The sequence below is a fragment of the Nilaparvata lugens genome, chromosome 6, assembly GCF_014356525.2.
Source record: "Nilaparvata lugens isolate BPH chromosome 6, ASM1435652v1, whole genome shotgun sequence".
NCBI lineage: Eukaryota > Metazoa > Arthropoda > Insecta > Hemiptera > Delphacidae > Nilaparvata > Nilaparvata lugens.
The window spans coordinates 40,503,012-40,517,674 of record NC_052509.1 but is presented as its reverse complement, the minus strand read 5'-3'; the positions used below and the strand labels follow the sequence as shown (position 1 = coordinate 40,517,674).

The following is a 14,663-nucleotide window of genomic DNA, read 5'->3' as shown; positions in this document are numbered from 1 at the left end:
GATCTGCTTCATACACGCCCATCTGATGGCATCTTATTATTATTATTATTATTATTAAATTGATTTATCAAATTAATTGGCTAAATTATTGAAAAAAAATCTTCAACATCAATACATAAATAACTATTATTATCTATGTTACAGATAACTCAACTATTTTAGTTGTAGACAATATTTAACATCATAAACATTTCTTTAATCTTCAACTTCTCTTATTCATAACTATCAGTTATTATTTAAGTTATTTTTTAACTTAATTTTCAGTTTATCAGGTACAATAATTATTGTATTGTATGCATTTTTTGTGTCGCTCTCAGTGTCAAGTCTTTTGTTTTCCTTTAGGTATGAGATCGGAAACCGATTTGTGAGCATTAACATTCTGCATAGGCATAACAAGCCATAACATTGAAACAAGCCAAAAACATCATTAGCAACCTCCTGTCATTGTCACCAACAAACTCATCTTATTTAGAATTATTTTCCATCTCACCATCGTCTGTGAGACGATTTATCATCTAAATTGCCTACTGCATATTCCATTTTTTCCGTCAGTTGACCGATTTCTTATAATTATTAGAAAAGTTGTAATATATGTTAATATTGTAAATATGGAGACGATCTAAAGGTACCTCCTTGATAAGTCCGGTGTCCCTGCAAACAGTGTCTCTAGCACTTTCAATGGAAAAAATAATAGATGACATGGCTAAATCTTCACAATATACTGTACTTACTGTACTGGCCCTTCTCATTAGATTGAAAGTTGTATTCATGAGCGAGGTCTACTGTTATCAGAACTACTAGTATATTATGTATTATATTCAAAAGTTATTGCAGAACATACGGACAAACAAACATATAGACTGACAACGATTTTGGCCTCAAATCAAAAGTAAGAACTCGCTGACGCTCGTTTAATTAAGAGTAAATAATTATAAAAATAAATTCGGAATACATTGTTTAATGTAAGCCAATTTTTCTCTGCCCAATGATAAGTGCTTGTAGAAATTAATAAATACTGTTCATTTTCAGGAGTTGATTGTTCTTTGCGGTGGTACTGTAGTGGATAAAATTGAAGACTTTCATAAAGTGAAACCCAAACTGCCTAAAAGTATTATACTGACGGATGAAGAATTAGACGTAGCGACGACTGAATGTAAGCTTAGAATATTTTTCACAAGTTATCTATTTTGGTGGTAATAATTTATTATTTCTTTCTTTCTCTATATCTAATTCAATATATTTGACCGATTGGAGTGGTCTAAGATACAAGTCGACGTTTTTCATTTCTCTTTATGTTTATATGTATTTATATATGTTTCGCATTTACGGCGAAACGCGGTAATAGATTTTCATTAAATCTGACAGGTATATGTTCTTTTTTGAATTGCGCTGACGTATATATAAGGTTTTTTTCAAATGTGCATTTCAAGGATAATATAATAAAAGGAAAGGAATTTGTAAACTACATAGATACTTTAAGTACCTATCTGTTATTTTTATAATAGCCCATGGCAAATATAATTTTGTTATCATATATTTTTTTTCAAACAACCGATTCGCTGATTTAGTTTATCAAGATTGGGATTATATTTATGTTTCTGTTAGTATGAAAAGGTTATTATACTAAAATTATCACAATGGTATCACTCAGACCTTGTGGTCCGATTGTAGAGCTGTGGCTTTGGGTTTTTGCTACCATGAATGTTTTCGACGAGGATGATGATGAGAGTACTTTATTTAATGAATTCCTTAATTCTAGTAGTGTATGTTCTTTGGAAAAATTTTTCTTGAACGATAGTGAAACTAAACTCTGTATTCTTCAGATTAACATTTGCAGTTATAGGCGAAACATTGATGAATTTTTGGTATTTTAGATAGTTTCAGTAAAATTAAAATAAGTTGCATAGTTTTAACAGAAACATGGCTGGAGGACGATGAGGATGTGGTACGGCTCCCTGGATATAGCGTTTTTCGTACAACTAAGGCCCTTTGCACACTGGGCCACCATGGAAGCGCTTCCACGGGAGCTTCCATGGAAGCGCCACCATCAAAATTTGATAGCATTGCACACTACAGCCACCACTTGACTCATCACTCCAGTTCACTAGTCAACTCATGATCAGTTGAAGAATGGACGTGGAAGAAGGACGACTATTGGCATATGTTGAATAATATAATGAATAATGCTCATGAAAAAATTTTACCAGCTCCCTCCAAGAATTTTTCTTCACATCCCGGTCTGCTTTTAATTTTGAAGACATGTCCCATATAGCTGGTCTACTTTCAACTTCAAGAATGAACCTTTCTGTGTCAATTGTTCACTATTCTTTACGACGACTCCAACAGACAACTGTACTGAACTTGATTTGAATTGAAACTGAACTGGAGATGATTTTCTGGTAGCTGGTGGCTCTAGTGTGCAGTGACAGATAGGAGACAATGCTACCACGTGGTGGCGCTTCCGTGGTGGCGCTTCCATGGTGGCCCAGTGTGCAAAGGGCCTAACAAGCTGAATCAGAATGATGGTTTGGTGATATACAAGGATAGTACGCTCTCTGCCTCTTGTAATCAGCTGTGTCTAGGGGGAATCGCCAACTGCCTGGCCTTGACTTTTACTTTGAAGGGTGTGCCCTGCCACTTGTTGGCGACTTGCCGTGGCCCCAGTGGTAATGTTACTTTCATTGATGCGCTTCGTAGCTACTTAGAAGGTAATGGGGATGATAAAACTCTTCAGATTTTTTGTGGAGATATCAATATTAGTATCTTGAATCCTGCATTGCTCCGCACAGGAGTGTTACCTCGATATGTTGTATGAATTAGTTTTTGTGAGCTATATTAACGGGGTGACACGACCTGTGGGGAGTTCATGCATAGACCATTATTTTGTAAAAAAAATATGAAAATATGGATATTAAATGGGCAATTTATGAAACCGCAATAACTGATCACTACCCGACCCTCACTCAACTCAGCTCTGGGCCACAAAATGGTCAAATCCATGTAAGTAGGCCAACATATCAGGTTACTGATTGAAATGCTGTAAGGGAGGAATAATTGTTAGCAGTAGATTGGAACTGTGTCACTAATGATCTAAACGACATTGATTGCTGCACTACCACATTCACCTTCTATATAATAAGAGAGAGTAGGGTTGTGTTTGTTCACATCAAAACATTTCAACTTTGTGGATTGCATACCGAAAAAACAGGAATGATTCAGATCTCAAAATTTTGCACATAGATTCTAAAAATATCAATTTCGTGCACCTCGAAGCCCAAATTTCAATTTTCCTCCTAGATTTTTCAGAATTAATGTTCAAATTTGATTCATGAAACATCATACGGCATACCTACATTGTTGTAGATGTGTTTGTATGAAGGAAGCTCATAGAGAAATTGATACACTGGTAACAATGTGTTGCAATATGTGTTCCATATAGGAAGCTCATGTTTCGATACCGGAGTTTTAATACAAATGCTGACAGCTTATAGCGATTGTGATAATATTATATTATTGTGAGTTGTTAAGTTTTGAATAACAACATTTTATTGATTCTCAATCTTTCAAATTTTCGAAAAGCTGTTTTTGTCATCTTTAAATACGATATTAAACACTGAAAATCATCTACCATATAACACTACCGCCGCCGGTACGAGCGGTGAGTTAAATTATGTTATAAAATTATGTAAGAGTTTTGATTTTAAATGAAATCAATACAATAATATAGCCAACATACACAATATTGTTCCACTGACAAATTCCTAAATCGGTGAAATATTGACAACTTTTTCTTAACATAAGAGATTTATTTCAAGTATGATGAAGGTTAGGTACGGTACCGTATGTAGCCTACTGAAATCCGTAAAAATACGAAAATTTGTTGAACCCAATTGAAGAGCTATATTATTCAGCTTTTTGAACAAACTTTTAAAATAATACGTTTCGAATTATTTTTAACAAAGTGCTATGAATAATCATTTTTCATCTATTTTGGGGGCGAATTCAATCGCGGTCCATTCTAAAATATAACAGCATATTTGAATATTGCCGCCATTTTCTTCAATTTATTTGTATCACTTCACAAGTAGATGAGAAAATTAATGAATATCATTATGAATTATAAGACAAGAACGAATTGAATCTTTTTTTAAATGAAATACCTATACCACTATTTTCATTCTTATCTAGGTAGCAAAATAAGAATAAGGATAATGCGATGGAGGTTATAACGTTGTTACAAGACATTAGATTCCAACCACAATTGTGGCGTATTGGTAAAGCACTCGGCTTTGAAGGGAAAGATACTAGGTTCGAATCCCAAGACTTAAACTTTTTTTTCTTAATTTTTTTCCATCGAAACGTATTATTATAAATTATTTTTGAAGGAAGTGGTTTTCATTACGATTGAACTTTAATTTCATCAAATAATTATTCATTGTAAAATTTTACAGTCAAGTTAATTAATTAATTATTATTAATAGTTAAAATTTCCAAAAATCGTTAGTATTGTCTCATGGATTATAATCTATCCATGTCTATCATGGATCATTGTAATCTATCTATGTATGTTTGTATGAATTTTTATATTCATCCTAAAATGGAAGATGGAATTCTGTGTAATTCATCGTACATCACATATTTCCTGGACCATCTATTGACAATCAGCAACTATGAAAACATTAAATTCATCTTTGAAACGCTGATTTAACTTACCTATATTTTTTTTTAATTCAAAACTTTACTGATAGATATTACTACCAAATGATTGAGAAGAATATGTTTTCGGAATAATAAATACTGCATGACTAAGCACATAGGAAGTCCGTATTGAGATGTGAATGAAAATATTGATTGTCAGATAAATTTCATGATTCATCAAATAAAGTCAAGTGTGACATGAGATACATTGACTTTTTGGCGGTACGAAGTTCGCTGGGTGAGCTAGTTAATATAATAAAATCCACTATTGAAAACTCAATAGTATTCCACTCAAATTAAATTAGTGACTGCCAAAAACAGGAAGATTAAGCCTTGGATTACACAGGATTTAGTCAAGTCCATTAGGCACAGAGACAGGTTGAGTAAAAGAGTTTTAAAGTAGCCGAACTGCGCCAAGAATATCGCAACTATCGAAATTTGTTGCATCTTGCAATAAGAAGAGCCAAAATTAACTTTTATAAGGAAGAAATTTCAAATGCAGGGAGTAACCCAAAAAGTTGTGGTCGATAGTGAACGAGTTGGTGGGAAGGCCAGGGTAGCGGGGCGGTTCCCACTGGATCAGTTTCATCAGGACAGGACACCAACAGATTCTGACATTAAACAAATTCTTTCAATAGTTTTTTCTCCAGGGTGGGTGCAAACCTGTCTAGTGCAATTCCGGAGCGTGGCCCTGACCTTGTGGGCGATGCAGTTCATGGCACTAACTTAACATTTGAATATGATGCCTGTAACTCAGCAGGATATCCTTACAATTGTGGGGGACCTTCGGGGTGGCTCCTCTCCAGGACTGGATGGTATTAGTTGCAGATTCATAAAGCAAAACATCAACGCAGTGATTAAGCCTCTCCATTTCATTATCAATAAGAGTATTCGTACAGGTAGATTTCCGGATGCTTTCAAGATCGCCAAAGTTACTCCTTTATTCAAAAATGGCTCCAAATCCATCATCAATAATTACAGACCCATATCTTTATTGAGCATTTTTGCTAAGATTCTAGAAAAAGTCATAAAAATACAGTTACAAACATACTTAGAAACTAATAATTTACACCCAATAATAAAAACACCCAATCAATGTGGATTCAGATCTAATCGAAATACGTCTAATGCAATGTTTGACGTAACTAAGGAGATTGTGCAGAAGGTCGGCGAGGGTGATCATGTATTGATCACCGTGTTGCCGGCCGAGAGGTCGGAGTCTGACGTAGGCTCATGCCATCTCATGCGCGAACGTAAACGCGATCGAGGCAACCTGCTATGTACTATCCTTGGTTAGCAGCCTCCGTTTAAACACTTTGTGATAAGAACAGTTTTGGGTTGAGCCTGTTGCTCTCCCAGTCATAGAAAAGCTAATATTAGATTGATATATCTTGAGATCAGACTTTCAATTTTCCTTCTTGATCATTCAGCATTAATGACTGAAATTCCATAGCTTTAAATTCATAAGTTGTTTACAAATACGATAGATTCATTTACCTTTCCCCTTTGACTGCAAACTAGACTGCTTTAGTAGGTTGTGGATCAAAAATCCACTGCAAGCAGAATTTATTTGTTGTAAATTAACTTTATAAATATAAAATTGGAACGAGCGTTACCAGTTGCTGATTTTGACTTGAAGCTGGAGTCGTCCGTTTGTGGGTTTTTGTGTAGACACAGTCCCTGGTCCGATTCCCTGGGTCCCTGGTCACAGCATCACATTTTATAATACAACAGACAGGCATCCGGAGTTGGCTTCCTTCTACCTCCGCCCGCCCGCCCGCCCCCGCAGCCTACAACTAGGGATCTTCACATCAGTTAAATACTATGTTCGACGATAACTTTCAACTGATTTTATCAATCAACTTCAAATTATCATCTAATATTCATCAAGACATTGGTCAACTCCTTCATCCTTTTTGAGAAAGGACAGGATAACATTGAAGAAGCATAAGAGAAAAATTGCAAATCAGCTGTCAGCTGGATTATTGCTTTCATGCAATCACGCATACTACTTGAACTAGTCCATTCCTCTTGATGACTTTTCAATGCTTCCAATAGAAATAATGACAGAACCAGCAGTATTTTAAGTGAGTTCTCCAGCTAAATCACTTCTAAATCCCTGCTTTCCAATGGGTTCCTGCTCTGCTGGACAGAAAATGAATAACATCGAATCTTATGGGAGTGTTTCTTAGCGAAATGAAAATGTGTGAACACTCCTTCAAGAACCAATGTTATTCTTATCTGTTCAGTGGATAAGAAATTGAGGAGAACTTGAGTACAAAGTAATAGAACTACTCTATTTTTCAAAATTAGAGGCTATTTTTAATTTGATCTCTTCATCAATTTATTAGTGTCAATGTTCATGAATCTTCTCATTCTTCATTTTTATTCTATGTGGATTTAATTTCCTTCTTCCTTTTATTATGGTCTTAATCCATTTCTGTCTAAACTAGAAAATGATTACTTGATATGTATTTTATTAAATATTTTCAATCAATTCATTATTGACCTGTAAGTTTTACACATCTTTTTTTTCTCCTATTCATTGTGAAATTAATCTCAATTTTTATTGTGCAATTAATCTGTTTCATTTTTTTCAGATTTTTTGACACAACTGTGTCTGATCGCGCTCCATGTCTCCTGGCTTATTGAATCAATCAGCGCATTTAAATTGATGAACGTTGTTGATCACCTGCATAATCGTTCGAGTGCCACCCTCGATATCCTTCGAAATCTAGGATTAGACTCTAATATAATTCAAGAAGTGCCATCTGATTCAGACGAAGCTGAATCGGCTGATTCAGACTAATTAAATTGAATAATACCAAGAACAGGGTTTAATCAATTTATCATGTCAAGGTGGTCTTTGTTTGTGCGTAAACTGCTGACATCGACCACGACCTGGTTGTGGCCAACTGCTACTGTGTTGAATCATAAGAGCGTTTTTGTTAATGCAAATTTTTACTACGGACCGAACATCGTACGCGTTCGATTTGCTGCAGGATTCCTCCAAAGGCAGTATCTGCAGTCTCAGTCAACTGCAGTCTCTGCAGATTACGCACAAACGAAACCCCACCTTTAAGGAGGGTTTTGGTTTATGCGTAGATTTCTGACGTCGATCACGACCGAGTCGGGCTCGATTTCAAGATGGCTGAAAAACCGTGATCGACAGCCAATGAAGCGTTTTCGTTTGCACGACCCGGTCTCAATTTCAAACGTCACATATTTAGACCAACGCTAGATTATCTGCAATTATATTGATCATAGATTATTTCAATAAATTGAATCAAAAAGTACCACAAATGCATGAATAATATGGTTATATATTACAATACAAAATACAATTATATATTATTTAGTTATTGATCATGGATATAGATTTCATCTCAGCTCTTTCTATTAAAAGAAAATAAAAGCATTATGAACTTATATATTCCATTTCACAGTTTGTCTAGACGAAAATCTCCATTTGTGACTCATTTGAGAAAATAATTCATCAAATACGAATCAACAAATCTAAATCGAATACAAAAAATCTTGAAAGTATCCTTTATTTTTTAAAAACTTTAAAATAGTTAAACAACTAGTTTTGACCCTACCTTAGGTCATTTTCAAGTTGAAATATAGAAAATAAATAAACAAGTTGATACTATATAATATGAACATATATGCTTATTTTCATATAATTATGATTAGCCTAATTAATTTGTTATTCATTATTTTTTGTTGAAGTTATTAAATTTCAATAAATTCATTTTTTTTAATTTTATCAAAAATAGGATTATTTGAAAATAAATGAATAAAATGTAAAAAATTTAATCTTATTAAAATTTAATAACTTCAACCAAAAATAATGAATAAGAAATTAATTAATCATAGGCTATATGAAAATAAGCATATATATATATATATATATATATATATATATATATATATTATATATATAGAGATAGTGAAAGACGTCAGCTGAGGCTTCCGTAACTACCCCCCTCCAGTCTTTACTATCTCTATTATAGAGATGTAAATAGAACTCATAAAAACAAAACATGGAAAACAACATAATAAAAACATTTTGGAAATCTTTCCTTACTCATCTTCATTAAAGTTCCTTTTCGATCTTCTAATCTCACTCAAATGCACAATTTCATGTCTACCTCGTCCATTGTTGTGTTGCTTTTTTACCTCCACTCGGTTCCTATGTAGTAGATCAATCACTTCATATGGTCCAACAAATCTATGATCCGATTTCGTTCTCTTGTGATGATTTTTCTTGAAGATTATGTCACATACTTTTATTTTATTCATGTCTTCAGCCACCTCCAAATTATACTTTTTTGTCCTCCGAACTTTCTCGTTCATGATTTTTCTCTCCACTTCTCTATGCTCCTCTGGATGCTCAACTAACTCAAATGGTGAAAAATTTGTTGAAGAATGTATGCTACTATTATATGCCAGAATAGCTCTTGCCATTGCTTCTTCCCCACAGATGTTTCTATCAACTTCTAATAAGTGCAAATGTTCAGTTAGCGTGCTATGTAAACGTTCCATCATTCCATGAGATTGCGGATGTCCTACTGTAGTGAAGTGGCTGTCGATACCAAGTTCCTCTAAAAGTTTTTTGATCCGATTGTTGTCGAATTCTTTTCCTTTATCCATTAACAACATGTTGGGGGTATTGAAGAGCCCAAAAAATGCTAGTAAATTTTGTTCCATGCACTTGGCTGTTTTATTCTTTAAAATCCATGCAGAAGCAAGCCTTGTAAAACAATCGATTGTAGTAAGATACTTCAGTTTATTGTAATAGAAAATGTCAACTTGAATTATTTCTGCTGGTCTTGCGGGAGTAGGTGTGACCATCTGAGGCGTCTTGTAAGGCTTTCTGTCATATTTTGCTATATTGCATGCTGCACACTTTCCCAGCACATTTCTTATTGTTTTGGCCATATTCAGCCAATAATACTGCCGTTTCAGGTGTTGCAACGTTTCCTTTTCCCCTCTATGGTTGGTCCTTCCAATGTGATATTGTTCTACAACTTCTTGTTGTTCTCTTCTATCTTCAACTGTTTTAACTTGTCTATCACAAATTATCAAGTGTATTTTTGAGTCCCAGCATTCATCTTTATGAAAGCTCTTAATTTTATCAATAAAATCTTTTTCCTTGGAAAATATAAAATAAACTTTCCCCCTTACCATCAACTGCTTTATTGTATGTTTCAGTTCATCATCTGTCGCCTGAGGGCCAATTGTAATTGTATAAGTATGAATTGGGCCATAACGATGGGTAGTTTTTGTTATACCTCCAAAGTTTTGTCTTTCAAGAATTATTTGATTACGTTTATCATTTATAATGCAATTTTCCATCACTTCCAAATTAATTTGCTTCACTTGTAGAGGATTTATATTCCGAGATAAACAATCAGCAACTACATTATCTACTCCTTTAATGTGTTGAATTTTGAATGAGTAAACAGCCAATTTTTCTTTCCACTTGGTTATCCTGGCGGATGTTTCTTTCAGCTTATTCATCCATAAAAGTGGCATGTGATCTGTTCTTAGCACAAATTCATTTCCGTAAAGGTATGGTCTAAAATTCTCAACACACCATACAATAGCAAGAAATTCTCTTTCAATTGTACTATAACGCCTCTCGGCCGGAGTAAGTTTCCTGCTTGCAAAAGCAACCGGTTTCTCATTTTGGGATAGTACACCTCCCATTGCTTCCCCACTAGCATCTGTTGTTAATGTAAAGGGTTGTTGAAGATCTGGAAACTGAAGTATAGGCGTTGAACAAATTGCTTCTTTACACTTTTCAACTGCTTGGATAACATCTGATGATATGTGGAACTTCACACCTCTTTTTGTTTTTAATAAGTTTGTTAATGGTTCAGTCATCTGTGCAAATTTGTGAATGAATTTTCTATAATAGCCGACCATGCCTAAAAATGTTTTTATCTCTTTCAAATTCTTTGGAATTGGAATGTCTTTTATTGCACTAATTTTCTGGCTGTCAGGACGAACTCCACTTTCCGAAATCACATGACCCATGAATTTCACTTCAGATTGACACAAGTTAGTTTTTTCCTTTGACAGCTTAAGGCCAAACTTCCTTATTCTTTCAAATAACTGTGTGAGATGTGCTTTATGATCTTCGAGATTCTTGCTGAACACAATGATATCATCCATGTAGATTTGTATTGCTTCTTCATTTATGTCTTCTAAAAACTCATCCATCAGCCTTTGAAACGTTGGTACTGCGTTTTTCAACCCAAAAGGCATCCTTGTAAATTCATAATGTCCTCTCTCAAAGCTAAATGCTGTCTTCTCCATGTCCCTTGGATTCATTCTTATTTGATGGTATCCCGACTTTAGATCCAGAGTGCTGAAAACTTTAGCTCCGTGCATTCTGTCAATCATATCCTCTAGCCTTGGAAGGGGATATCTCTCCAACTCTGTTTGATCATTTAAAACTCTGAAATCTACAGCCACCCTATGTTTTGGCGGTTCTCCAGGGGAAGACTTTTTTGGTACAACCCATAATGGATTACAAAATGGAGAGATAGACTTTTTTATAATGCCCTGTTCTAGCATATCCTTAATGTGTTCTCTAATGATTTTTTTTCATTGCATGTGGATACCTTCTGGCTTTTATAAATATTGGTTTTGATGACTTTAATTGAATTGAGTGCTGAACTCTCCCTGTTGTTGTCAGACTCTCTCCTTCATTATATAAAGTGTCCTTATACTTTTCCAGCATATAGAATGCTAATTTTTCTTGTTCCTTGTCTATAATTGTTCATTACAATTTCCTCTCACAATGGAACCCATTAGTAAATGTTTTTCTTTAGCAATTGAATTTTTCGATTTATAATTTCTATCCCCCAACTTGATTATCCATTGACCATTTATATTGATAGGAGCAGCTCCAAGATCTCTCATCATATCACAACCAATTATCACATCATACTTGTTGTTCATTATTTCTGTTGATACATGAACTCTCATAATTTTTTTAAAACCAATCAATCCAAACAGATTTAAATCTACTTCCCCTTTTAAAGCTTTTCTTCCTGTCAAAGTTAACATTTCACAAGAACACCCTTCTATTTTCAAACTATGATCAATTTTTATTAATGCTTCTTCCGAAATTATTGTACTGTCCGATCCTGTATCATACAAGCAATAAACATCCCAACTCTTCACATAAAATATAGGTAGCTCTCCTTTTTTGCAATCCACTTTTTGTTCCTTGCTACCTATATTCCTCATCCGAAATCCTCAATCTTTATTCCTACCTTTCTTTGTCGATAATTTGGTTGATTTATTTTCCTTCAATTCAGGCCAGTCTTTTTCATTTTTCTCTCGATATTGACTTTCATAACGGTAACAGCTATTTTCACTATCTGAGGAGTGAGTTAAACTCTCTCCATCAGAACTACCTTCCAAATTTTTTTTGCGATTTTCCTTCCTCCTCAAAGCATTGACTTCTCTTCTTCCAAAATTCTTTTTTGGGGTAACTTCCTTTCTATAAATGTAAGGACATTCTCTGGCAAAATGCCCTTCTTCCCTACACTCCCAACACTCGTTTCGTGCTAATTTCCCTTTTCTTTCCTTTCTATTTCCTTTCCCATTAGTAACCAATCCCTTTACATCAGTTCTCCATTTCTGGTTCGATCTGTTACCATAAACAGGAGAGGTTCTACTATTAAGTGAATATCTTCTCTTATTCTCAACCACTCTCCAATTTGAGTGTCTATGACTAGCTTCTTTCCAATAAGACTCCTCATCTTTGACAATTTGAATAGTCTCTTCTAAAGACTGAGGTTTTGCAATTTTCACACTCGTACATACTCGCTCCGAAGCTGCTCTTAACAAAACTTCCATTGATAACTCTTCATAGATTTTATTTCTCCATACCCCTTCCTCTTTAGTATTACACGAATCTAAAACTTTCGATTTCAATTCTTTAACCAATTGCGATAACCGATTGGCAAAACTACCAATTGACTCTCCCAAATCACGATTCAATTCCAACACTCCCATTGCCATTGCAGAGACTGATTTCCTTGCACCTGCATAACGTTCTTTAAGGGCTTTTTTAACATCCTCCCAAGATGAACTGAACGATACTCCCAAATCAACCATAATTGATGTACTTATTCTAGACAAGAAAAACGAATGCAGGTTTGTAGTTGTTAATTCATCAAAATTGCTGTCAATAATTTGAGAATGGATGGCATCCATTCTCTCCAAGAATAGACTAAGTTCTTTTACCTCTCCTTGGAACTCCTGAATTGATCCGATCAAATTCATGAGACATTTCACGTCCATAAGTGGTGGTTCTTTCCCGGTAATTTCAATATTTGATGCAATTTCCTTTTTCCTCCTTGGCATTTTCAAAATCTATCCGAAAATTCCTATTAACTTCAACTAAAAATACTAGATAATATTTTGGTTTCGGCACCAGTTAAGTAGATAGGAATAAAACGTCTCATTCAAACTCAGACAAAGAATAATTGTTTATTTAATCAACATCATAATCTTAGCTATCTCCATAGAGATAGTGAAAGACGTCAGCTGAGGCTTCCGTAACTTATATATATATATATTATATATATATATATATATATATGTTCATATTATATAGTATCAACTTGTTTATTTATTTTCTACATTTCAACTTGAAAATGACCTAAGTTAGGGTCAAAACTAGTTGTTGAACTATTTGAAAGTTTTTTAAAAAATAAAGGATACTTCAAGATTTTTATATTGTTTTAATTAATTTTTAAAAAGTAGCTCATGTGAGTCAAGTGTTTTCATATAATGATACTGTATAATATAACTTTAAACTATTTAAATTTGTCTTTCTCGGTCTTCTTTACTGTTGCCTGCTGGATCTTCTATGCGATATTTGATGATAGAATTGCTTGTAGAAGTCTGAGAGACTGCTTCTTGGGGAGTGCTGCCGCAATCAAACGCGTACGATGCTCAGTTTGCTGTGAAAATCTTCATAATCGAAAATATATGATTTAGCACAGAAGCAGTCGGCCATTTTGTTCAAGCTCGACCCGGTCGCGGTCGACATCGGAAGTTTACGCACAAACGAAAACCTACCTTGAGATGTAGTCTACATCAGGTGAATTACTGGTATATTAATCTAATAGGAATTATCAACTTAAACATTTCTGAAAAAATCTATTTGATTAAATCATAATATATTCTAATAGATTATTCAATAAGATATAAAAACTAAACGATTAATAACTCTTCAAAAATTCTAAGAAAACTAATTAATTTCATCTCGAACTCAATAGATATTTACAAACACCACATTTGTATTGCTAATTTCAAAATGGTTGATATTCATGTGATAGGAATGAATAATATCTGAAACCTATTTCAAAATCAATTTAATAATATTGTAATACTTGGAAAATATAAGCACTCATTGAAAATATGAATAATTTAATATCCCTGATTTTTAATCCTCAACTGATAACTATATATTTAACAATCTCGATTTACGTTCAAAATCTTCACTGTGAATTAATTCCACATAGAAAGATGAATTTTATGTGAAAATCTACCAACTTTGGAAATTTCATTTCAATTACTTCCATAGGGATTTAAAAACATTTGAAATTTGTCTACACTATTTTTACTGAGTGTTTGGATCGAATTCAAACTCTGAATCTGAAATCTGATATCTTGACATTGTAACAGTTGGTGAGCAGGCCTTACTTGCTGGTGGTGTACCATGGCATCTTTTCCATGCCATCCTGAGCTAAGGAATGTTGCTATGAGGTCATGTTTCTGCATGTGGAGATCTGTACAAGCTGCAAAAGAGGGCGACTGCGCCCTAACTTCGCTCTCTAGGAAAATAAAGGCAGTCATTCAATTCAATTCCTTTATTTCCTTGAGTAGCTTCCTGGATCATAGTAGACCTCTCTTCCAGTCCACAGGTGTAA

General features: G+C 34.2%; 1 protein-coding gene across 2 annotated transcripts in view; it reads left to right on the top strand.

Moving 5' to 3' along the window:
* Window positions 1-8,390, top strand: part of LOC111056205 — a 32,478-nt gene extending 24,088 nt beyond the window's left edge. Inside the window, exons 7-8 of one of the 2 annotated variants that reach the window (XM_039430795.1) lie at window positions 1,030-1,153; window positions 7,299-8,390. In XM_039430795.1, the coding sequence (XP_039286729.1) occupies window positions 1,030-1,153; window positions 7,299-7,507 (333 nt within the window). In that variant the 3' untranslated portion in view covers window positions 7,508-8,390. The remainder of the gene's footprint in view (window positions 1-1,029; window positions 1,154-7,298) is intronic. The other variant, XM_039430797.1, reaches the window with a different exon arrangement.
* Window positions 8,391-14,663: the final 6,273 nt, after the last annotated feature.